At 47.2% G+C, this 26,407-nt stretch overlaps 1 protein-coding gene across 1 annotated transcript in view; it reads left to right on the top strand.

Annotated features, from left to right (window-relative positions):
• Positions 1–5,905: 5,905 nt before the first annotated feature.
• Positions 5,906–26,407, top strand: part of SLC5A1 (solute carrier family 5 member 1) — a 56,321-nt gene continuing 35,819 nt past the window's right edge. Inside the window, exons 1-2 of the mRNA XM_024566643.4 lie at positions 5,906–6,244; positions 14,758–14,829. Of these exons, the coding sequence (XP_024422411.2) occupies positions 6,128–6,244; positions 14,758–14,829 (189 nt within the window). The 5' untranslated portion in view covers positions 5,906–6,127. The remainder of the gene's footprint in view (positions 6,245–14,757; positions 14,830–26,407) is intronic.

The raw sequence follows: 26,407 nt of genomic DNA, 5'->3' as shown, positions 1-26,407 counted from the left end.
TTCCCATGCCCACTGTTACCTTTGTGGGTCCTTTGGTGACCCAAGGATTTTTGAGCCTGTTTTTTGTGTTTCTGGAATCCCAGCCTTAGTAGCAGTTGCTGGGTGGGTGGTAATTGGCTATGTGGGGGTAAGGTTCACAGGTGAGAAGGCTGGTGAGTTCCTCAGCCAATGCCTTCAGGTCTGCTTTCTGGCAGAAGCTGCTTCTTTTTTTCTATTTGATTTTCATATGTATTTTAATATGATATGTATTAAATATATTAATATATTTTAGTATTTTGTATATATATTTTAATAGGATCTCACTTATATGTGGAATCTAATGAACAAAATAAACTGACAAAGCAAAATAGAAACAGAGGTATGGATACATGGAACAGACTGACAGCTGTCAGAGGGGCGGGGTGTGGGGGGCTGCATGAAGAGTGTGAAGGGAGTAAGCAAAAAACATGTATGTATATCCCATAGACCCAGCCAACAGTGCGGTGTCGGCCAGAGGGACAGGGGGGTGGGGAATAGGGGGAGGTGGGCAAAGGAACTGCTTCTTTGTCTCATCTCAAAGAGGGAGCTGGAACACACAGGGTGAGGGTCACACTGAGCTGCCACTATCAGAGGGCCGCCTTCTTCAGGACCTGAGTGACAGTTAACTCTTCCTACTCCACCTGTTCCTATCCTAGACTCTGGGTTTTCAGAAAACCAGGGCACTTGGCAGAAGATGGTGCCTGTAATGCTGCTGACTTTTGTCTGCACCTGTTAAATTAATGACTCACTGAAATGCCTCACACCTCCAGGCAGCCCAGCGTCTGGGGTGAGGTGCGGGGAGGAAGAGAGGGAGGCTGGCTGGAGTGTAGGCTTGGAATCAGGGCTAAGTCTCACTTACCTTTTGTTTGTCCCATTCTGTCCCTGCTCTCTGTACCAGGGGTTAAAATATAGGCTTTGGTATTAGACCTACGTGGGGTTGAGCTCCAGCTTGGCCTTTTGGCAAGCTTCTTAACTCCTGTGAGTCTGAAGGCTCTCCTCCACAAAATGAGGGTGACAACAGGGGGTCATTGTGAAGGTTAAAGTTGTACCACTTGTCCAACCCGCAGTCTACGTTTTCTTTTCGTATCTGTCTTCTGCTCTGTGAGGGCAGGGCCCCAGCTTGGGGCCCCCTATCTTGTGGACTAGGTAAGGTGAGGATGATGAAGGTCAAAGTTAACATTTCATTGGGCACCAAGTGTGTGCTTGGCCCTGCACTGAAATGCATTCCCTATGTCCTCTCATTTCGTTGACTATTACCATCCTCAATGTGTAAGTCAGGTCACCGAGGCCCCCAAAGTCAGACAGCTTGTTTTGAGGTTACCTAGCTAAGAGGAGCGCGGTTTGTAAAGGACTCAGTTTGGCTAGTGAGAGGTGGGCCCTGTGCCTTTGGGGCCTGCTGGTGGGGTGGGGGAGCTCCCAGGCTGGCAGGAACAGGTGGGACTCCTGTAGGACATGGGCAGATGAGTAGTGTGGAAGGAGGCAGAGAAGGTTCGACAGGAAAATTCCCACTGAATGCTAAGTCATTACCCTCCAAATTCTGGGCACACCTCTGCCACTGGTGGATATTAGCTTAGGTACCTCAGAATCATTTGAATATTCATTTTTCTCCCGACAGTCCGGTTTAACAGCTGTGGATACCTGGCTTTTCAAACTTAGGCCCCTGGCCTGACCATAGATTGTGAACCTGTGTGGGTTCCTCTGGGTCTGCTTCTTGCTTTCATGTCTGTCTTTTTTCCCCATCAGCCTCTTCTTCTCTCATGGCCTGGCTGTTGGCCAACTTTCTTCTCTCTCTGGGGTTCTCATGGTGAGGGCCCCTTTAGTTATCCTGGTTTTGTTTGGCACCAGTGAGGGCAGGAGAGGAGTCAACAGGGTCCTTAGCCATGAACAGTGACCTGGTGGCTCTGGCCAGTTGTTGGGGCAGGTGGTGCATCATACCACGTTTCCCTGGAGGCAGAGGCATCTGTTCAGGGGAAGTAATTCTGAAAGAAATCAGGTTGTACACATGGTTTTTAAAAAGATGTACAATGTGATGATTTAATATGTGATTGCAGTGTGAAGTAGCTATCCCAATCAAGTTAACAGGCATCCATCACCTCCCATAGTTACCATTTTGTGTGTTTTTCTTTTCGGTGAAAACATTTAAGAGCTACTCTCTTAGCAATATTCATACTCACAATGGTATTGTTAACTATAACCGCCATACTGTGCCTTAGATCCCCAGAACTTAACTGGTAGTTTGTGCTCTTGGCCAACAACTCACTTCCTTCACCCTCAGCCCCTGGTAACCACTATTCTAGTCTGTGGTTTGTGAGTGGCTTTTTAAAAAAAAATATATTTATTGATTATGCTATTACAGTTGTCCCATTTCCACCCCCCCACTCCACTCCATCCTGCCCACCCCCTCCCTCCCACATTCCCCCCCTATAGTTCATGTCCATGGGTCATACTCTTATAAGTTCTTTGGCTTCTACATTTCCTGCACTATTCTTACCCTCCCCCTGTCTATTTTCCACCTATCATCTATGCTACTTATTCTCTGTACCTTTCCCCCCCTCTCCCCCTCCCACTCCCCTATTGACAACCCTCCATGTGATCTCCATCTCTATGGTTCTGTTCCTGTTCTGGTTGTTTGCCTAGTTTGCTCTTGTTTTTGTTTCAGGTGTGATCGTTAATAACTGTGAGTTTGCTGTCATTTTTACTGTTCATATTTTTTATCTTTTTTTTCTTAGGTAACTCCCTTTAACATTTCATATAATAAGGGCTTGGTGATGATGAACTTCTTTAACTTGACCTTATCTGAGAAGCACTTTATCTTCCCTTCCATTCTAAATGATAGCTTTGCTGGATACAGTAATCTTGGGTGTAGGTCCTTGCCTTTCATGACTTGGAATACTTCTTGCCAGCCCCTTCTTGCCTGTAAGGTCTCTTTGGAGAAGTCAGCTGACAGTCTTAGGGGAAGTCCTTTGTAGGTAACTGTGTCCTTTTCTCTTGCTGCTTCTAAGATTCTCTCCTTGTGTTTAATCTTGGGTAATGTAATTATGATGTGCCTTGGTGTGTTCCTCCTTGGGTCCAGCTTCTTGGGGACTCTCTGAGCTTCCTGGACTTCCTGGAAGTCTATTTCCTTTGCCAGATGAGGGAAGTTCTCCTTCATTATTTGTTCAAATAAGTTTTCCATTTTTTGTTCTTCCTCTTCTCCTTCTGGCACCCCTATAATTCAGATGTTGGAACGTTTCAAGATGTCCTGGAGGTTCCTAAGCCTCTCTTCATTTTTTTGAATTCTTGTTGCTTCATTCTTTGGTTGGATGTTTCTTTCTTCCTTCTGGTCCACATCACTGATTTGAGTCTCAGTTTCCTTCGCATCACTATTGGTTCCCTGTACATTTTCCTTTGTTTCTCTTAGCATAAGCTTCATTTTTTCATCTGGTTTTTGAACAAATTCAACCAATTCTGTGAGCGTCTTGATAACCAGTGTTTTGAACTGTGCATCTGTGAGTGGCTTTTTAAGATTGCACTTCATACAGCATTTCTGGTTCTGTATCTGGCTGATTTCACTTAGCTTAAGGCCTTACAGGTTCATCCATGGTGTCAAAAATGGCAGGATTTCATTCTCTTTTATGAATGAATAATATCCCATTATATATGTAAAAAACACATTTTCTTTATTCATTCATCTGTTGATGGACACTTAAGTTCTTCCTATATCTTGACTATTGTGAATAACACTTAATTGAATGTGGGAGTGGTGAAAGCTCTTTGAGATGCTGATTTCATTTCCTTTGGATGTAGCTCCGGTAGTGGGATTGCTGGATCCTATGGTAGTTCTAGTTTTAATTTTTTATGGGAGCCCCACACTGTTTTCTTGAGTTTAAATTGTCCTTTTAGAAGAGACTCCTGAGGAAGAGAAATTGCAAAAGGGCCTCACACAACCTGGGGATGACTGTGTGGGAAGTTACTTTTTGATGGCATGCTTTTATTTTTTATTTTTCACCCCACTGGTCCCTCCCTGTACATTGTGGACAGCCCTCCCCTCCCCCAACTTGCCCTTTCCCAGGAAGTCCCTCACTTCTACCTTACCTGGCTCGTTCCTTCTCTTTCAGGGCCCTGATCAAACCAGAGCTTTCCCAGGTCTCCCTCCAACCTCACTCATTCCCAGGTTAAAATCCTTGCTAGAATTTGGGGCACGTAGCATAATGCTATGTTTTAGGTATTTGTCTCATCTTTGATGACGGTCTATTTCCTCCACTGGGTCGGGAGCCCTGTGAGGGGAAGAACCCTGAGGTCTTGCAGCTGTGGCCCCAGGGTTGACTCTCATGACAAGGCACACAGAAGCTGCTTTTTTGTTGCAAGAGTGAATAAATGAATGAATGAATGACTGCACTTTCAGGTTCCCCTGGCCACCACCCCTTTCCTTCTCTGGCCATCCATGCTCTGCTGTCCTTTTCTGGATTTGCTCATTTCCACAGACTTCGCTTTTGAACTTGGCAGGGCTGGCTGCCTGCAGCAGCAGGTAGAGGGCTGGGTTTTTCCTATGGAGGGTTTCACTTCCAGATCAGACCTGAAGTTCCCTGAAAGCAGGGGCTATGCTTGGCCCAGAGCAAGGTAAAAACACTTAGCTGAATGCCTGACTAATGGACACAATGAAAGGGAGGTAGTTGCTCCACTCTGAGGAGGCATCCCCTGGTGGAGGAGCTTGGGAGGCATCCACAGAGAAGAGCCCCTGCTGCCGGGTTCCCTGGAAGAATTCCTGCTCCCTGTGGCCAGGCGTTAGGATGGGCCCTGGACATTGAATCCTTATACAGTTTACAGTCTTGGGGGTGGATGGGGGGAAAACGGTAGACTGCAGCCTTAGTAGGAAGATCAAGCACTGATGAGGGAGGAGAGGAGTGGACCTCAGAGGTGGCAAGGTGCAAAGGAGCGGGCTGCTGGCATTTGGGCCGTGTGTGGTTGTCTGGTGGTGTGCAGGGGGGACCTGAGGCAGAACAGCATCCTGGCAGGGTTTGTGTGGTCTTTCCCCTGCCAGTACCTCATAGCCCCACTAAGGCTCCCTCCCTCCTCCTCCCTCCCTCCTTCCCTCCCAAAGTGGCTGCTCTGTGGCCTCCAGCATCAGCGCCTGAGAGCATCTCCCAGCCGTCCTCTGAACTGGGCTTGCCCTGGCCTGGACTGCAGAACCACATTTATCATGGGCTCACTGTGTGACCTTGGGTGAGTCATGCCTCCTCTCTCAGCCGTCTCTGGTCTGAACCCTGACTGTGTGTTTCCACATGGGCTGAGCCCCCAGGAAGGGCCAGGGTTTGACGAGCTCCTTGGCATCTTTCTCTGGTATCTTTCCTCCTGCCTGCTTGAGAAGGGCACCAAATCACATTATTGGGTGAAGCACCCAAGAAGGGCAAGAAAATAGCTCTTATTGGGATTCCCTTTCCTAGTCTCAGTTTCTCCCTCCTTTGGGTGGGGTAACATGCCCCTGAAGGCTGCAGGCTGTGGAGGGGGAGACAGAAATGTGGGTGAGTGGGTGGCCATCCAGTGGCATAGAGATTGCAGTTGTGCTGAACTTACCAGCAGCATCCAACAACTTTCAGTCCTACCCAGAATGTTCTCCATGGAGACCAAGATCGTGGCTGCTTCCTGGAAACAGTCGATCCTGCACCCATTTTATACGTGGGGAAGCAAGGTCCACAGAGGGCAGGTGACAGGTGACTTGAAGCCGTTGGGCGCTTGGCGCAGGTAGCCCGGTTCTTCAATGGAGCCGCTCCCGCTCTCTGCTCGGGAGTGTCGGGAGTGGCCCGGCGGCAGTTCCGGAGATCAGTCCGATGCCCGCTGCTGGAGCGCAGCGGGCCTTTCTGACAGGCGGGCACCACCCCCTGGCCGGCCCCTCCCCGCTGGCAAATGGCCTTATCTGCGGTCCCGCAGCCGCCCCGCCGGCAGCGCTGCTCGTCCCGTGCTTTGCGTCCAAAGCTGCTCCGGAGCTGCTCCCCGACGGCGCAGCGCAGGGGTCTGGCATTGCCGCCCGGCTACCGCGACTTGGCTGGCGCCCTCCTCCGAGGCTGATCATTAACCCGAGGGCCTTGTAAGGAGCGAGTGGCCTCGGCGGGAGGCACACCTCATCGCCGTCATGGTCAACAGCACCTGGAGCCCCGAGACCGCTGCGCCCCACGAGCGCATCCGGAATGCGGCCGACATCTCTGTCATCGTCGTGTATTTCGTGGTGGTGATGGCTGTCGGGCTGTGGGTACGTAGGGGCCCTGGGACTCTCGCTGACGGACCGAGGGCCGCCAGGAGGGACAAGAGGGGCGCACGGAGGAGCAAAGGCCTGGGTGAACTGCGAGGAGGGGCGGGAGGATGGCCTTAAAGGTGTGTGGAGCGAAGAGGAAACGACTGGGGAGCGCTTAAGAGAGGAAGTCAGGGGGCGCGGTGCGAAGTGAGGAGGCAGGTAAGGATGAGCAGAAGGGAGCCGGGCGCTGGCCAGCACGGAAGATGGGTGGTCGGGACCTGTGAGCAGAGAAGGAGGGCGGGAGATGGGGACAGGGTGTGCGGGGCAGGAGAGGGCCAGCCTGCAGTCGCAGGGAGGGCTCCCAAGCTTGGGAGGAGGTCAGTACTGTCCTGGGGGCTCTTGGTCATCCAGGTTCGGGTGGAAAAGAAGCAGTGTGGGTGGGGAAGGACACAGGCCTCTGCCAGACGCAGGTGCTGTAGGGCAGCCTACCCAAGGAGGCTTTCCCTGTCCCCCTCCTGGGAAAGGCTGGTGCCTGGGATCCCAGGGGCTGGAGCTAGTGAGTTGGGAAAGCTGAGTGGAGGAGGAGGGGGAGGAAGACTGGAGGTGGCCTGGCACCGGGAAGAGGGAAATGCCCGTGGCTCCCCTTTGGGACTCTGGGGACACACCAAACCAGAGGAACTTGTTCTTAGAAGCCTGGGACATGGAAATTTCACTGGTGACAGACTGGCACACCCAACAACCAGAAGAGGTGTTTTAAGTTCGCAGAAGTTCCAGTCACTCTGGGAGGCTTTCGTGGAGGGTGGCGGACCAGGAGGAGAGGAGGGTGGACATTAACCCCTCCATGGCCACAGAGTTTTTTTAGGGATAAAATGAAGTTGTTTTGTTTTTAAGTAATTGTAGAAACCAGATGGGATTAAAAGCCACCCCGAATGTCACAAGGGCTCCGTGTGGCTAACTCTTCCTCTAAACCCTCAGCTTCCCAGAAGTGTCCACCTAGGAGCTGGGTTCTCAAGTTTAGTACCGGCTTTGACATGGTTTCAGATACGTGACCTAGGATAACCTGCCTCAGCCTCCGTTTATGCGGGTGTAAAATGGGCACGATGTTCCTTATCCCTATGACTCCCCCAGGTCGTTGTGAGGACTGGCAGAGCTGAGTCTGAAGGCTCATTATGAATGCTAGAAACCTTTAAAAATACTATGATCATTTGCCCTCAAGGGTGTGATCCAGGCCCTGAATTATTTTTTGTCCTTTTAAATAAAATGGACCAAAGTGGCCAGCTGGGTAGGACATTTTGACAAAAAGCCATGAGACAGAGAGGGCAAGCATATTAGTCCCCATTTTACAAAAGAGGAAATTGAAGCCCCATGTGGTTGTGATTTGTCTGAGGGTGCAATGCATGGAGTAATTCCTGGAACTCAGGTCACTTTTCCAGGGCACCAGGTACTTTGCTGCCTGGCCTGCCTTCCCCCTTCCGCCCCTCCGCAGCTTGTACGTGCTGGAGCCAAGAGGTGAATCCATCGTCTGTCGCTGTGTTGTATTGCCTGTTTCCCAGACAATCGCTGGTAATCTCCATTGCCTCGAGCAATCTCATTTTATTTAGCCCTACCAGTCCTGATGACTATGGTGTTTATTCTTTTCAAATATCTGCGACTCAGAACCCCTTGTCCTGTTAAGTGCTCTTTAATGAGTCTGCTAGTGTCTGTTCACATTTAGTCTTGCCCCTCTGGACCCTGGTCATTTAATGTGCTGAATTTCTTCCAGTTTACATTCCTCTTTTTTTCTCTTGGAGCGTCAAGAGTGGCTTTATTCAGGGACAGGCATCCTGACTTCTGCATGGTCTCTGGGCTGCAGAGCCAGAGCGAGCCAGCCCTACTGTGCGCCTTCACCTTCGAAAAGACTCAGCTAATGTCCCTCTGTCACCGCCCCCATCTCTTCTAACATGATTTTGTTCTGTTTTATCCTCTCCCAACACTAACTACTTCAACCAATCGTATTGGGGCTTGAGCTTATTCTTCGGTGTCCAGTTGGCCCTTGAACAACATGGGTTTGAACTCTGTGGGTCCACTTATATGCAGATTTTTTTCCAATAAATTCTAGGTTGGCCAGGGTTTCATATCTGTGGATTCAACGGACCAGGGATAGCAAACTATTTTCAGTCCTTGGTTAGGAACTCGCAGACATAGAAGGCTGACTGTGTGCATTGTTCTGTGCTGTTTTGTAGAAGGGACTTGAGTGTCTGTGGGTTTGGTATCCACAGGGCTCCTGGGATCAAACTCTCATGGATATCGAGGGATGACTGTGGGTAAGTGTTTGAGGAGTCAGAAGTTATGTGTGGATGTTCAAGTTCATGGGGGTTGGTACCGCTAAGCCCCATGTTGCTCAAGGGCTAATTGTGTGTTTCCATTTTTTCTTTCATTACCTCTCGGCTGTTTCTTGGGGGGATTTTGTATGCTTTTAGGCTGATTCTCCTACTTTATTCTTTTTGGAACATTTCATTAAATTATCCTTAAGCCCTTTATGCCAAGGGTTGTTAACTATGACCCACTGGCCAAATCTGGCTCACAGCCTGTTTTGTGTGGCCCACAGTTAAGAATGGTTTTGACACTTTTAAGAGGTTGTAAAAAAGAAAACAAGAAGAATATGCGGTGGAGATCATATGTATCCCACAAAACATATTTACTATCTGGCTCTTTTTATTCACAGAAAACATTTACTGGCCCCTGCCTTATGTGATCATTTTTCTTTTGAGGGCCTAGCTATTTTATTTATTTACTATTTTTTAAAAATATATTTTATTGATTATGCTATTATGGTTTTCCCAATTTTTCCCCCTTTGACCCTCTCTGCCAGGTACCCCTCTTCCCTCCAGCAGTGCTCCCCCACTTAGTTCATGTCCGTGGTCATGCATATAAATTCTTTGGCTTTCCATTTTACATATTCTTAACATCCCCCCCCCATCTATTTTGTACCTACCACTTATGCTTCTTAATCCCTGTAGTTCCCCCACCATTCTCCCCCTTCCCCCTACCTGCTATGATTCTGTTTCTGTTCTGCTTGTTTGCTCGTTTGTTTTTTAGATTCACTTGTTGATGGATATGTATTTTTGCCATTTTACTGTTCATAGTTTTGATCCTCTTCTTTTTCTTAAATAAGTCCCTTTAACATTTCATGTAATAAGGACTTGGTGATGAACCCCTTTAGCTTTACCTTGTCTGGGAAGCACTTTATCTACCCTTCCATTCTAAATGATAGCTTTGCTGGATAGAGTCATCTTTGGCTGTAGGTCCTTGCTTTTCATAACTTTGAATACTTCTTGCCAGTCCCTTCTTGCCTGCAAAGTTTCTTTTGAGAAATCAGCTGACAGTCTTATGAGAACTCCTTTGTAGGTAACTCTCTTCTCTTGCTGCTTTTAAGATTCTCTCTTTATCTTTTACCTTCGGCATTTTAATTATGATGTGTCTTGGTGTGGCCCTCTTTGGGTCCAACTTGTTTGGGACTGTCTGTGCTTCCTGGATTTGTATGTCTATTTCCTTCACCAAATTAGGGAAATTTTCTTTCATTATTTTTTCAAATAAGTTTTCAATTTCTTGCTCTTCCTCTTCTCCTTCTGACACCCCTATGATTTGGATGTTGGCATGTCTGGAGATGCCCCAGAGTCTTCTCATTCTCTCCTCATTTTTTTTTTGAATTCTTGTTTCTTCATCCTGTACTGGTTGAGTGTTTATTTCTTCCTTATGTTCCAGCTCATTGATTTGAACCCTGGCTTCCTTCCCTTCATGGTTGGTTTTCTGTGGATTTTTCTTTATTTTACTTAGTGTAGCCTTTGTCTCTTCCCTTATGTGTTTGCCATGCTAACTGAGTTCTTGGAGCATCCTTGTCACCAGTGTTTTGAACTCTGCATCTGATGGGTTGGCTATCTCCATTTTACTTAGTTCTTTTTCTAGAGTTTTTCTTTTTTAAAGATTTATTTATTTATTTTTAGATAGAGAGAAGGGATGGAGAGGGAGAGAAACATCAATATGTGGTTGCTTCTCATGTGTCCCCTCCTGGGGACCTGGCCTGCAACCCAGGCATGTGCCCTGACTGGGAATCCAACTGGTGACCTTTTGGTTCGCAGTCTGGTACTCCATCCACTGAGCCGCACCAGCCAGGGCTTTTTCTGGAGTTTTGATCTGTGCTTTCATTTGGGCCATATGTCTTTGTCTCCTCAATTTGGCAGCTTCCCTGTGTTTGTTTCTGTGTATTAGGTAAAGCTGCTTTGACTCCCTGTCTTGGCCCACCTATTACATGTTTGCCAGGGTGGGGCAACCCTCTATGCTTCACTGCTTTGTGGCACTGTATGTGGGGGAGGGGTCGAAGAGGGAAAAATGCTGCTTGCTTGGCTCTTGCCCCATTTCTAGTCACTTCCCCCACTTCCTGTGTGTTGACTGGTGCCCTTCTAGCTGCTGCCCTGGTGCTGAATCCCAGAGTGGGTGGGTTTGTGGACATTCTAGGACCATGCAGGTCCTTTACATGGACTCTCCTGAGAGACTGGCAATTTCTGCCTCCCCAGAAGTTATACAGCCAGAAGCTATGGAGCTTTAGTTCCCTATGCTGGAACCCTGGGCTATACAGTCTGGCCTGGGGCTGGAATTGCTTGCTCCCCAGGTGTCCCTCCAGTTTTTATCTGCCACATGTGAATGTGGGACTGCCTCTTCCACTGGCCACCTCACCGCCACCACACCAAATCCTCTCTGCCCTTGCTCCTGACGCCACCCCTCCTACCTGTCTGGATGAATATTTCTTCTTTAAATCCTTGGTTGTTGGACTTCCATAAGTTCAACTTTCTGGCAGTTTCAGTTGCTTTTTGTTTTGAGGTAAGTTGTGATCCTTCTTCTGGTTGTTTGAGGAGGCGAGGTGTGTCTGTCTATGCCTCCATCTTTGCCAGAAGTCCTTATGTGATCCTTTGCACTAATAGCATCCTTGGATGCCTGAGTAGCCATGGCCACTGGGGAGCCCAACATTTCCATTTTCAGATGAGGGTCACTCAGAAGTCACCCAGAAGTCACTCAGATGAATCAGCATCAGAGCTGGGACTAGAACTCAGGTCTTAAGATCTCAAAGGCAATGCTCTTTGCATTATCTCATGTTTCCTCCTTCCTAGGACACTATTTTTGTGTGTGTGTGTGTGTGGGAATATCCTCTCCAGGATCCTTACCACCACTTGCATTGCTGTGGCAGTGTCCTGGAGGTGCTGAATTCCCTCTTTCTTCACAAAGTGAGGGCCTACAGTTTATTTTCATCCTGTGCTTGAGTCTCTTCTTTAAGCCACTTGACATCATCTGGACAAGTTGCCAACACTTCACTAGCATACTTGCAGCAAAAACTCTTCCCAGTAGCCACATTTTTACCTCTGGACATCTCTGATAGTGAGGAAATTCTTTTTTGTTCTGTGCTCAGATCTGATGTCTCAGTTTCTCCCAATGTGTCTGGCGGTGACTTATGTTGGCCACACTGAGTGAGTCTGTCCCACTTCACGTGTCAGAAGGCTATAAGCCACACCTGAGCTTTTCCTTCTCCAGGCCCAACACCCCCAGTTTCTTAAGTTTCAAAGGTTTGAAGAGCCTTCCTTTTGCTCAATGATATTTTTATTCCATTGAGAAAAAAAAACAACAATGTGTGGGTCAATAATTGTGCTTCTTTGGCTCCTGCTCCTTGCAGTAGTGAAATCATTCTCTTCTAGTTGCAGGGTCCACGGGCAAATTTAATGTCATAGTTACAGAGTGAGGTTTGGAATCTTAGAGTTTTCCTTTGAGCATCCGGTGCTCATGGAGATAGTGTGTTTCTGTTCGCAGGTAGTGAACAGCAGGGAGACAGAAGTCGTGGTACACGGGCTGCCAAGCATGCCCCAGGAAGCACTTACTGAATGGCAGACTGTTTGAGGAATGCCTGCCTCAGATGGGGCGGGGGTGGAGGGCGGGGTGTTGCTCATTTCCATAAAGTGTTAAGGGTGGGTGAAGGGGAAAGAATGGAGCCTGAGAGAATCGAGAATCCCATTCATTTAACTTTTTACTGAAGTGCACCATGCATGTGGCATTATATTAAGCATTGTGGGGGGTGAAATATTTGTAAGATGATTACCACAATCTAAGTAACACATGCATCACCTCACATGGTTAATCTATCTATCTGTCTATCATCTATCGATCTATCTATTTTGCTGTGTTGAGAACACTTAAGATTTACTCTTTTGGCCAGTTTAACTGCACCATGCTGTACATTAGGTCTCCAGAAGTTAATCATCCTTAACTGAAACATTGTAGCTTTTGATGTACATTGATATACATACAATGAATATGTATATCAATCAAAATATCACATTGTGTACCTTAAATATATACAATTGTTATTTGTTCAGATGCCTTGATAAAGCTGGAAGAAAATTCATCATATAAGATAAAGTAAAAACAATGATAAGAGGCGTGTATGAGGTATAGATGGAGTCATCTAGATGTTCACAGGCGAGAGAGCTTGTGTTTGTTCCGGGAGGGGAGGAGAGGGTTCTGTGGGGGCGTGTTGGGAGAGGCTTCCTGGTGAAGGTGGGGTGTGGAGAGTCCTTGAAGGATGGTTCTGCAGGGCCTGCGCTTTTGGGAAGGAGGGGGTGAATATTCTAGAGAGGAGAAGGCTGAGTGTAGGTACACCTCTCCTCACTTTTTATCCATCCTCAGCATAGCTCCTGAATTATTCCAACTCCCCACTCTAGCCTCTGGCCTCATACTCTTCTTCTATGCTCTTCATATCGAAGACCAGCTTGGAAATGTTGTGCATGGGGTCCACCTCCACTCTTCCTGTCCCTCCAACCCTGCCTGGGGGTGTCGACTTTCTTCAACTTCAGAGTGATCTTCAGAATGGTATTTCCCTGGACAGCTTCTGGAGCCTGAGTTTTTGGGACTTATTTCTGTTTCAATCCTAGCTACCTTCTCTGCTCCTTGGGTCTGTTGGTTCTTTTGCTCTTCCCAGAAAAACCACAACAGAGGCCCCAAGTATGTGGGAGGGAGGACCCTGCCAGGAGTCCGGGAAGATCTGAGTCTTGCTGTCCCTGGTGCTGCCTAGCACAGAGGGGCGTGCACTAAATCTACACTGACTGTGTGGATGCGTGAATGGCCGTGCTCCCTGAAGGACTAAGTCCAGTCCATCTTTGCAGACTGAGCCTGCAGCAATGTGCTATCTGTAGCAGACATGTTGGCTGAACGAATGGTGGGTTTCTAAGTGCCTGAAATGTCACCATCAGAGGTTAATGCCTTTGGACTAGTGATACTCTTAAGCCTCAGAAGTCACCTGTGAAAATGTAAACACCACTGACAGGGCTATTATCATCCACTGGCATTTTTAGGGAGATTAGCAAGCTTCAGCTAAGGGAAGGCCATTGACACAGAGATAGCAAGGGGAAAGGAGGCCAGGGCAGAGACAGTGTTCTCCTTTACTGCTAGAGGACTGGGCCTGGGCCTGAGCTGGACCAGGAAGAACCTGAAGGCTCACAAGCAACATTCTGAGGAGCTGTGGGAGGGGCTTGGTGGTCATGTATTGAAAATGCATGTCATTCTTCTCTTGTCAACCTTCAGTGGCTCCCTACTGCCTATGGAGTAAAGCCTATACTTTTTAGCCCAGCATTTGAGGGCCTGTGGTCTGTCCTTGCTTCTCCCCACTCTCCCCATCCATACACCTTAACTGGGTCCATCAGATGACATTATTCACCTTTCCCTCCTCACCACTGTGGTGCGGCTCTACCTCTGGGTCATCAGTGTGCTGTCCCTGCAGTCTGAAATGTCCTTTCCTTCTTTTCTCTGACTAGCAAATCCCCCTCTTCCTTCAAGACTTGCTGAAATGCTGCCCTCTCTGTGAATCCTTTCCTGACACCCCAGTGGGAAGGCATCTCCTCCTTCCTCTGCATTCACGATAATAATTATTTTGCAGTATTCCGAATACATTGAAAAGTAACGTTTCTAGCAAGCTCCTACCTACATGTCCAAAGAGGATAGGTTTGAATTGAGTTTGAATGTTTAGTCTCTTATGTAATATTTAGGATGATTGCTGTGCATTCCTATACTTCCTTCCTTCCTTCCTTCCTTCCTTCTTTCATTCCTTCCTCCTTCCCTGCCTCCCTCCCTTCCTTTTCTTCAGCATTATTGAGATATACTACACACACTGAGTGGTGCTTTTAAAAACTGTGATGTTTTACCAGGCACTTTGAATATGCTTGTCAAAAAGCTGCAAACATTTCCACTTCCCCTTGCAGAGAGATCCAGGTGGGGTGACTGGTTCAAAGCCGCACCATAAGCTCAGGGCAGAGTTAGCGTTTAAACCTCGTGAGCACCGGTCTCCTAGTCGGTCGTGTTGGTCCCTGCCCCCTCCGTCTGAGTGCACTGGAGCGCCAGAGTGGCACCCCAAGTGGGGAGAAGGAAGTGCGAGTATATGGGGAGGTGTGTCCTTCTGGCTGGCAAGGTCACTCTGTTCTAGTTTTCTATTAAACTTTTGACCCTTTCCTCCTCAGGCTATGTTTTCCACTAATCGTGGGACCGTTGGAGGCTTCTTCCTGGCAGGACGGAGTATGGTGTGGTGGCCGGTAAGTTTTCTCTGACATATTGTTTGCTTAGCTATGATATTCCCTGTAGGAGGCCACATTTTTCTTGGGTTGGGGTAGCGGTGATTCCTCTCCTTCCTGCCTTAGATCCTGGTTATGGGTCTCTGGCTTTCCTGGTCTCCTGGGCACCCTTACCTTCTTCTGATAAGGGAATAGCCTTAAAAAAATGTTCAGGATCCTTCAAGAGATAGAGGAATAGAATGCACACGTGGGCAGGCAAGGAAAGCAAAAACAGCACACAGACCAAGGGAAGTTGGGACAAATTGGAGCTTCCATTTCTGTATCTATAAAATGAGGATGGTGGATTTACCTTCCAGGAGTGTTATGAGATGGGGACACCTCTTATGAGGTGGAAACTCAATAAATAGCTGTTTGCTACCTTTTTGCTACTTGAAGGCCCATGGAAGACAGACATTATCCGTCCCGCTGTGGGAGCCTAATTCAGTGCCTGATTGCCGGGAGGCCCTTGGGACATACTCGTTGAATGGGTAGAAGAGGGGCCCCTACTGTTCCCAATTACAGTTTTCTTCATCTCTTCATGGATTTTGTATTTTGTCTATTTAAGGTGTGCTTTCCCTGACACTTACATGAGGGCAGAACTATCCCAATCAAAGGATGTGTGCATGGACCAAAGAGAAACTGGGAGGTCCCTTCCATCCCAGGGGTCTGGTTGGTTTATCAGTTCAGCCCAATGACCATTTCCATCCAGAGTTCTCACCCAAACGACTGGTTGACCAAATTGGCTAAATCGTTTAATTCCTTGAGATTCGGATACAAGTAAGCCTGGCTGGTGAAAGAGTGGGGAATGAAACATACATACAATACGAAGAGACTGATTGGCGGAAGGGAAACAAGAAATAAAGAAAGTAAAGTCACTGTCATGCATAGCACAGAGAAAACTTGCACGGGCATCACGCTGCATTTGGGCTTTGGTTTGTTGTTTTGAGATGAATTTTAATCACTGGTTTCTTCACAGTTGCTTGGATTACCCCCGAAGTCATTTTTGCTTTATCCTTAAGGTGGCCAAGAATACTGGGCAGGGGCTGATTTCCTTGGTAGGTCCCTCATGGTGGTCTCTCCTGACACTGTGTGTGGGGAGAGGGACGCATATTCTGATGCCTTCTGTCTGTTCTTTGTCAGGGCTTTTGTGTTCTCATGCTTTGGACTTGGGTGTTTTCCTAAAAGCTGGCGTTGAATAGGCAGCCCAGATCACAAAGTGCAAGACAGGTCTGGGACAGTCCCTCCAGGACCGTGTGGTCCAATGTGGTAACCATTAATCACATTGGCTACCTAGACTGAAATTAAAATTAGATAACATTAAACTTTCCCCCCTAAGTCACACTAGCCATATTTCAAGTGCTTAATAGCTGCATATTCGACAGTGTAGCTCTAGAACATTTCCATCACTGTAGAAAGTTCTATTGGATGGTGCCACTCTCTAGGTTTCAGAGCCAAGCCTGGCTTGAAATCTCAGTGGACTTGAGATTTGCTGAATTAGATAGCTAAATAGGACCTTGAAGTTTACTCTAGTTATTTTGAAAACAGTGCATCACCACCTGATCTAATACTTCATTGTCCCCTATAGTAAGCCTGCTAAGTGTTCATCCAGCCTCAGTTCGCCCCCTTTACCCCTTTCAACCACCTCCCCCATGATGACAGAAAACTTATATCTCTTCATGTAAAAATTCGAGTGCTGATTTAATGGGGATAAGATCTTAGCTTCCAGTCTCTGGGTCTTGGAGAAGCCAATGAGGGGGGAGCATGGGGCAGAACCACCCTTATGAGGTCTGCATTGGGTCTAGGCCAGGGAACCCCTCACACCTCAAGCAGCAATGATGCCTCTCTTCCTGATAGTGCCCAGGTGTGGGTCTGGGCTGAGAGTTGTTTGGTAAGAGGAATTAGCCTCACACAAAGCAGGCAGGGTTCAATGGTTCATGCGGGGTTTTTAGTGGGTGAGTGGTTTTCCTTACTCATGTCTTAGTAGTGAATTATTCTAACCAACAGAGAAACATCGCATCGTTCTTTTGTGCAGGAGCCACTGCTTCCTTGATGAGGCTGTAATTCAACTTTTCTTAATTTGCATCTAAGGCGTCATAGGATTATAGCAATGGTTTCTAAACCTGCCCAGGTATCAGGATTCCTGGGTGTGCTTTCTAAAGATGCAGATTCCTGGGCTGATTTCCAGACCTACTTCAACCGCCCCCAAAACAAACAAAAAAACCACACCTTAAAAGAGGGCCCTAAGAATCTGCATTTAAAAAAGCTTCCTAGATATTTTTGATGATTGGGCACCAGTTTGATAATCACTGGTTTGGGTAGACTCTTCTCTATCTGGTCAGACTTACTGAAACATCACCATCTGTCAGGAATGCTGGGAAGGGAGATTCTTAAATGGGGAACGGTGATCTCTAAGTCCCTCCAACCCTAGAATTTTCTAGAATACTCTGGAAAGTAGAATGAGCATGGGCTTTGACATCAGAATGTCTGACCTGATGCATTTACTCATTGTGTGACTTTGGGCAAGTTGCAGAACTTCCCTGAGCTTCCATGTCTACCTGTATAAAACAGCAGAACAATACCTGCTTTGAGGGTTCGTATCAGGATTAAATGGGACAGTGCATGTACAGCACTCAGCACTGTGCTTGGCAAGTGCTCAATAAATGGAAACATCACGATGTGAAAGAAAGGCCAGGAGGGCCCAGGAGACCCCTCCAGTTGGCATTAGCCTGGTGTGCAGCACTTAGTAGTGCCCAGTAAAGGGAAGTTAGCATTTACATGAAGTTATTGTTGCCGCTTCGCTTAAATTTAACTTTCAGGGAGAACCAAGATGGCGGCGTAGGTAGACACACTGCGCCTCCTCGCACAACCAGAACCGACAGAAAATCGAACGGCAAGGAAGTCCGACACCAAGGAAATAAAAAATAAACATTCATCCAGACCGGTAGGAGGGGCGGAGATGGGCACTGGGGTGGAGAGGACTCGCGTTGCTGTGGTGGGATGAGACTGGTGGAGTGTGGGACCAACAAGGCAGGCAGTCTGACCACTGGCAGACCCTGTGGCCCCACATTCGCACAGATAAACCGAGAGGGCTGGACTCAGAGTGGCGGAGAACGGGGCAGGCAGAGCGCAGGTAGCACCCCACGGCCCCACACTCATGCACAGATAAACTGGGACGAACGGCGGGGAGTGAAGCACACTGCGCAACCCAGGGCTCCAGTGCGGGGAAATAAAGCCTCAGACCTCTGAATGAAAACGCCCGTGGGGGTTGGGGAGGCAGCAGGAGAGACTCCCAGCCTCACAGGAGAGGTCGTTGGAGAGACCCACAGGGGCCTAGAGTGTGCACAGGCCCACCCACTTGGGAACCAGCACCGGAGGAGCCCAGTTTGATTGTGGGTAGCAGAGTGAAAGATTGAGGTCCGGTGGAGAGCAGAGCGGGCACCATTGCTCCCTCTCGGCCCCTCCCCCACATACAGTGTCACAGCTCAGCGACCAGCGTTCCCCCGCCCCAGGGAACACCTAAGGCTCTGCCCCTTTAAGTAACAGATACGCCAAGACCAAAAAAAAAAAAAAAAAAAAAAAGGCCCAAATGACAGAACACTTCAAAGCTCCAGAAAAAATACAACTAAGTGAGGAAGAGATAGCCAACCTATCGGATGCACAGTTCAAAACACTGGTTATCAAGACGCTCACAGAATTGGTTGAATTTTTTTCGAAAACCAGATGAAAAAATGAAGCCTATGCTAAGAGAAACAAAGGAAAATGTACAGAGAACCAATAGTGATGCGAAGGAAACTGGAACTCAAATCAATGGTGTGGACCAGAAGGAAGAAAGAAACATCGAACCAGAAAAGAATGAAGCAACAAGAATTCGGAAAAATGAAGAGAGGCTTAGGAACCTCCAGGCCATCTTGAAACGTTCCAACATCCGAATTATAGGGGTGCCAGAAGGAGAAGAGGAAGAACAAAAAATTGAAAACTTATTTGAACAAATAACGAAGGAGAACTTCCCTCATCTGGCAAAGGAAATAGACTTCCAGGAAGTCCAGGAAGCTCAGAGAGTCCCCAAGAAGCTGGACCCAAGGAGGAACACACCAAGGCACATCATAATTACATTACCCAAGATTAAACACAAGGAGAGAATCTTAGAAGCAGCAAGAGAAAAGGACACAGTTACCTACAAAGGACTTCCCATAAGACTGTCAGTTGATTTCTCCAAAGAGACCTTACAGGCAAGAAGGGACTGGCAAGAAGTATTCCAAGTCATGAAAGGCAAGGACCTACACCCAAGATTACTGTATCCAGCAAAGCTATCATTTAGAATGGAAGGGAAGATAAAGTGCTTCTCAGATAAGGTCAAGTTAAAGAAGTTCATCATCACCAAGCCCTTATTATATGAAATGTTAAAGGGAGTTACCTAAGAAAAAAAAGATAAAAAATATGAACAGTAAAAATGACAGCAAACTCACAGTTATTAACAATTACACCTGAAACAAAAACAAGAGCAAACTAGGCAAACAACTAGAGCAGGAACAGAACCATAGAGATGGAGATCACATGGAGGGTTGTCAATAGGGGAGTGGGAGGGGGAGAGGGGGGGAAAGGTACAGAGAATAAGTAGCATAGATGATAGGTGGAAAATAGACAGGGGGAGGGTAAGAATAGTGTAGGAAATGTAGAAGCCAAAGAACTTATAAGTATGACCCATGGACATGAACTATAGGGGGGGAATGTAGGAGGGAGGGGGTGGGCAGGATGGAGTGGAGTGAGGGGGGCGGGAAATGGGACAACTGCAATAGCATAATCAATAAATATATTAAAAAATTTAACTTTCAGATTGGCTGTGTGACTAAATGAACATGATTTATGTGTATACTTATTTAAACTACTGTAAATCAATTCTAGCTACTCACTGACCCTGTTTCAACATCTTTGAACTTGGCTTGTGTGTTGTGATCCATCAGTGGCGTGCATATTTAAGTAGCAAGGTGTTTTTCTTCCTTCACACTCCATGGCATGTCTTGTAATAGCCAGTGTTTTAGATTCAGTGAAGGACAGTTATATTCTCAAGTAGAGGTTTGAAAAAATGTGTTCACTACAACCTTCAGGTGCTGCAGAAAAGCCTAGGGGGCTGCCCTGTCCCTCTTTCCTAGCAACTCAACATTTATTTATTTTATAAAAAGGAAATCTACTAAGATTTTGTTTGAGAACAAGATTCTGCTAATTTACAAAGTTTAAAAACTGCTAGTTCAGAAGAAAAATAAGCATGGTGATTTCTATTCTAAAATTTAAAACGGTTGAAAAGTGTTATTGAGCTACATACCTGAAAGGAAAACATGGTGTGCAAGAAAGTGCAGGTGTAAGTGCTTCCTCTCCAAAATTGAAAAATAGTTTAAACTGTGTTAAAACCTGTACTTCTAAATTTCCTTCGGCATCAAAATACAAAGTCAGTTCAAGCCTGTCTGTTGGCCCAGAAGTTTATAACCGATATCAGTTCTCAAATGTGCTGGCCCAAGGGGAACCTCGGCCACAGGGCCATGGGGCCTCTGCAGCTGACATCTCTCTCAGCCTCTTGACTGAGGCAGAAACCCTCCAGGGGACCCTTTGCCCCCTTCATCTGCCTTTGTCCCCTACTTTGTGCTTTAGGAGGAGTGAGCAACCAGAGGAAAGAGAGTCGTAGGGGATTTTAGGGAGGGAGGACTTGAGTTGACCTTGGTTGATACACCCTAGACCTGGAGGGCTTGGGTAGGCACCCATGAAAAAAGCAGGAGGGAATCAGAGTTTGTAAAGCCTGAAAAGAGATTGGACAAAGGAGAGGCTAGCTGGGGACATTCCTGGGGGCCTTGGGGACTTTGAAAGGAGCGGTTGTAACCTGTTCCTAAAAAAGTGAATAAGGCCCAGTGAGAGAAACAGCTCATGCCCAGGCCTGGGGATAGAAGTGAGGGATGACTGGAGAGGAGGAGCAAGGACTCCAGGGCTGGCTTACAGGAGGAGTCAGTTTGTACAGGGAGCCAGCCAGGTAGTGCCACGGTGACTCAGCTTGAGTCAAGCTGAGGCCAGCCAAGCCAACTGAGTAACACGAAACTGTGAAGCTATACCTTTCGTAACAGGGAGCTGGTTTGTGGTGCAGGATTCCCTTTTTCAGTGGAACTGTGGTTTGGCACCTTTGCCTGTGTGCTGCGTTGTAATGATTATTTGGGGGATGTGAGAGACGTGAAAGCAGAATGCGAGCTTGAAAGGGGACATTTCCCACTCCTTGGCTGGTGGTACTGGAAACTGCTCAGAGAGGCAGGGCCTTGGGTACACAGCCCAGTGGGGGACTCTGGTTTTGGAGGAGAGCTGGATCATATATACCAGAGGCAGCTCCATAGGAGCGGTGGGGACAACGGGGCTGAGCCAACCCTCCCACAACCCCTTCAACGCATAAGTAAACACTCCAAAGGCAGTGGGGACCTCACTGGAACCAAAGGAGGTGGCTTGTCCCAGCTTTGTGACATTGGGCCACTCTTAGTCTCAGAGAGTGTCCTCTGTAATGGGAGACAGTTAGATTGAGGGTCTCAAAGACTCTCCCAGGAATAAAATTCTGATTCCATACCACAGAGGAAGGGACAAACATGAGGGAAATGGGTGTGGGCATGCGGTTCAATTCATCACCAGTGAAGGTCTTGAAAATGGAGTGCGTGTGTGTCTCTCAATCGCCACAGTTTCAGTCCTTCCTTTTTTATCAGAGAATCATCATAGAGGAGAGCATCAGAGTGGTTTAGGGCAAGGGTTGAAAACTTCTCTGAAAAGGGCCAGACTGTAAATGTTTTTGGAGGCTATGTGATTTCTATCACAACTACTCAGCTCTGTGGCTAGTATGAAAGCAGCTATGGTAGTACATAAGTGGACAGGTGTGGCGATGTTCCAATAAAACTTTATTTACAAAAATATGTGGAGGGCCAGATTTGGCCCACATACCATCATTTGCTGACCCCTTGTTCAGTCCTGGGCTCTGAAGTCAGGCTTCTTGGGTTTGAATCCAGCCTCTCTGCTCCTTATTGGCTGTGCTACCCTGGATGAGTTACTAAACAGCTCTGTGCCTTACATCTGTTATCTCTGTGACAGGGGTAATAAAGTCCCTTCTTGAAGTTGTAAAGACACATGTGTCTCAGAACAGTGCCTGGCATTCAGTAAACTCTGGTTCAGCTCTTGTTCATCTTTTTTCAACTGGAATTTTTTAAAGGATTGTCACATCACCTGTCTGATTGAATCCTCCGTGATCCAGCAAGAACGATGATTAAGCCCATGGGTTGGCCAAGTCCGCACAAGATAATAGCCAGAGCTAGGACTCTCCTTGTTCTTCTGGTTATTCAGGTCTTTCTCCTTATCCTTTGAGATGGAATCTATGAGATCAATAGATATGGCCTAAAGGTTTATCTGAAAACCAAGAAATTCCTTCATTTAGGGCTGACCAGAGACCATGTTCTCTTTGTGCTCCTAGGCCACAGTGGACTGGTGTGTGTAGCCACGTGCCTGTCTCCTGCCTTCTCCTCTTCCTCTGGCTGCCCTCCCATTATCTTCCAGCACATCAGCACTTCCACAGGAAGAGAGAGCAAAAAGTAAATTACAGTCACACACTGCCTGACGAGGTGGATATGTTCCGAGAAATGCGTCATTAGGTGATTTCGTCACGCGAACATCACAGAGTGCACTTACACAAATGTAGATGGTATAGCCCCCCCCACACCTAACTGACATGCTACAGCCTAATTGGATTTGTGTATCGAAACATAGAAAAGGCATAGAAAAGCATAGTGTAAACGATAAAAAAATGGTACCCTGGTATAGGACACTGGCCGCGAATGGAGCCCGTAGGGCTGGAAGTTGCTCTGGGTCAGTGAGTGAGTGAGCGGTGAGTGAATGTGAAGGTCTAGGACATTGCTGCATATTGCTGTAACTTTATAAACACCGTACACTCAGGCTACACCAAATTAATAAAACAACCCAAGATTAAATCAAGCACACGAGGAAATGATGCAATCAACTTAGAAGGTAAAGAGAAGATGCACGAGGCTGCTGCTGGCACAGCCTGGCATACTGTTTTACAGCAAAGTTTGCTGTTCTGTCAAGTATTACGTACTGTGCACAACTGTATGTACTAGACTTTTATACAGCTGCAGTGCGGTAGGTTTGTTTATACCAGCATCGCCACCAACACGTGAGCAATGCGTCAAGCCATGACATTAAGGCAGCTGCAACGTCACTAGGCAATAGGAATTTTTTGGCTCCATTACTGGTATGATCTCGTGGGACCACCAAGGCCTGTGCCGTCCGTCACTGACCGAACGCCCTTGTGCGGTGCGTGACTGTGTAAGAAATGCTTCTAGTTGGTCGAAGTCGAAAGAGCGCTCAAACTGCCGGCTAAGATGACGTCTTTGCATTGTTCGCGCTGGGAATGCATCTGGGCTTTCAGTGCCCACCACTGGCGAGCGCGTTGTGAGTTGGCTGAAGCTCTGTGTATCTCCTGGGGTAAACTTTGTATTAGGGAGGTGATTTAGAGTCGGAGTTACGAGTGTGGACTCTGGAGCCAGGCTGCCTTGGTTTGAACTCCAGAGTCACCCATTCCTAGCTGCGTGACTTAACCTCTCAGTGGCTTAGTTTTCTCAGGTAGAAAATAGAGATCATGGCACCCACATTGTAGAGTTGTTCTGAAGAATAAAGTAGTTAATACGTGTAAATCTGTTAGAACAGTAGATAGTTAGCGCTTCATTCTACATGTACATGTTGGTTACCTACTATGTGCCACAATCTGTTAGGTGCTGGTGTGTTTGTGACAGACGTTCTTATAAACTATATCAACAATGACAAATAATGGTAAATGTTACGCAGAAAATGTATTTGAGTCGTGGATGAGAGGGGAGGGGTCTTTTTTGACCTACGGAAGAGGGTCAGGGAAGGCCTTCCTGAGGGCTGAGCATTTAGATGGAGACTGAAGGCCCAGGAGGAGGCAGGCATGTGAAGATTGAGGGAAGAGCAATCTAACCAGAAGGAACAGAATGTCGGAGGCCTGAGGTGGGAAGAAGTTTGGGATACTTGAGGAACTGCCAGGGGGCCAGTGTGGGGGAGAAAGGGTGCATATCGATCAGGCGCCCCAAGTTGTTGATGATCGCAAAGACGAGCTCATCTGAATTGGTAAGAAGGATGGTCTCCAGTCTCCTTGACCTGTAAATGCCAACAGAAACCCTTATCTGCCTTTGATGCAAAAACCTGTGGGAAAATACCAGCTTTGGCAGTGGTTTCCTGATTTCCTGCCTTTTTGGTTCTTGGAGCAAGGAGAGGTGTTGGTGAAGATAATGAGTGAAAGGCATCCATTGTCCATGGAGGCATGTGAGCTGATGTAGAGTAAACAGAGATTATGATGAGGCTGGAGCAAGGCCTGTGTCTAAATATTTACCAGGGGCCTGGAAATAAAATTATCTGAATATACAAGCCCCACCTTCTCCTTCGTCCCAATCCAGGAAGTGTGATTCCCTGAGAGATGGCAAGGGTCAAACTTCTCCCATAAAAAGATACCTTAGGAAGGGAGTCCAAAATGTTAATTCAGGTTAAAGACCAGCTCCTGAGAGGAGAAGGGAGGAACCCGAGTGTGATGCAGACATGCACGAGCTATTCCTGAGTTTACAGGGAGAGGGCTGGGGGCTCTGACTGGACCGTGCCCCTTCATGGGAGTTCAGAGGAGGATGCCTGGGGAAGGATGAAAGTCAGCACAGTGCCCGTGGCCTCCCCTTTGGCCCCTTGGATGTCGGTCACGTCGGGCTGCAAGGCCTTGTGGAAATCATGTCACTTCTCTGGTCCTCAGTTTTCTCACCTGTAAAATTCAGGTGAGAATAATACCTACCTCACAGGCTGTTGCGTGACTGAAATAAGATGAAGTGAAGGAAGTGCCCGGCCCCAGACTTGGCTTCAAGGAGGCTCTGTAATAGTCAGTCACCCTCTTCCCCTTTCTTAAAAGGGAAGACGGAGCTGGAAGCAGAAGCCATCTCTAGAGCTCTGGGCATTCGGGGTATTATATGGCCTGTGAACCAAGAAAGCAGTTTTCTGAAATTAGCTGAGTGCATTTGCCATTTGAACTGTGAGACTCTTGCTCCCTCCAAGAGAAAAGGAGCATTCTGACTCTTCGGGGGAAATTCAGGGCACTCTGTACAAGCATGGGCTGTGGAAAAGCACCATCATCAATGTTTCTTCACCATCACATGCCCACGTGGGGCAAAACTTTCTTCAAAGGTTCTCATATTGTCACTCATTAAAGCCCGTACACGTTTATAATGGAGGAAACTGAGGTCCAGGCAGGAACGTGATTGGCTCACAGTCACATAATTTGCTCTGGCAGAACTATGGTTAGCACCAGGTCACAAGCCTCCTCATGTACTTAGAAGGAGGGGAAGAAGAGGGGGGTCCACGCCATTAATTACGCTTTCAAGTGGGATACAGGGTGCTTTTGTCGAATCCACTGGCAGCCTCTGGCTGTGCGGCTAGAAGACACATGGCCGATGTCCACCGACTTAGGCAATTCTCGTCTCCCGGGTTAGTGGTCCTGCGTGTGTACATGCTGTCTTACCTCCCTGAGTGTACGGAAGTAAAAATAAAATTAACGTGTAAACTCGAATCACGTTTTCCCTCCGGGCTCTTGTTTTGTTTCCATTTGCAAACGGAAGGTTGACCTTAATCATTTCCAAGATAATTCTAACATCAGATGTCTGGGCTAAGATGTCTAATTTCTATTTCCTGTCACACAAATGTAAGTTTTAGTTAGGTAGTGTTCAATGACATTTTCTCTTTTTAAAAATTTTTAAATGTTTTAAAAAGATTTTATGTATTTATTTTTAGAGAGAAGGGAAGAGAGGGAGAGAAACATCAGTGTGTGAGAGAGCCATCAATCGGTCGCCTCTCGCACACCCTTAACCAGGGACCTGGCCCACAACCCAGGCATGTGCCCTGACCCGGAACTGAACTGGCGGCCCTTCAGTTTTCAGGCTGGTGCTCAATCCACTGAGTCACACCAGCCAGGGCTCAATGAGATTTTTATGTCTTTTTCTATATGCCCTGCCCCCAAATAAATAGATAACTTCCCTGCATGCTTTATTCTTAGGCCTCAGGCTGAGTGAGTAAATCTGAGACAGCTCTGGTCTTAAAACTCTGGAGATTAGGTAGGGGATTTTGGAGAGAGAGCCTCTTTTACCCAAACATATGGTCCCCCACAGCCTAGCTTCCCAATTTTGTAGCTAGTCATTGTGCTCCTGTTCTGGAAGAGAGGTCGAGACAAGATTAAGGTGAGAACAGCAACTTTCATTACGGTTTAGGCAGGCTTCTCAAACTTTATTGTGTCGAAGAAGTCACCTGGAGAGCTGATGACTGAATTAGTACGTCTGGGATGGGGACGGAGAATTTGCAGTTCTCATAAACTCCCAGGTGAAGCTGATGCTCCTGGCTTGCAGAGCACTCTGTGAATAGCTTTGGCTCAGAGAGCCCATTTCTAGAGCTGAATTAAGCACTGCAGGAGTGATCATTACACAGAATCATG

The sequence above is a fragment of the Desmodus rotundus genome, chromosome 7 (genome assembly GCF_022682495.2).
Source record: "Desmodus rotundus isolate HL8 chromosome 7, HLdesRot8A.1, whole genome shotgun sequence".
Classification (NCBI taxonomy): Eukaryota; Metazoa; Chordata; class Mammalia; order Chiroptera; family Phyllostomidae; genus Desmodus; species Desmodus rotundus.
The sequence above is the reverse complement of the archived record's forward strand: the minus strand, read 5'-3'. Positions and strand labels throughout refer to the sequence as shown.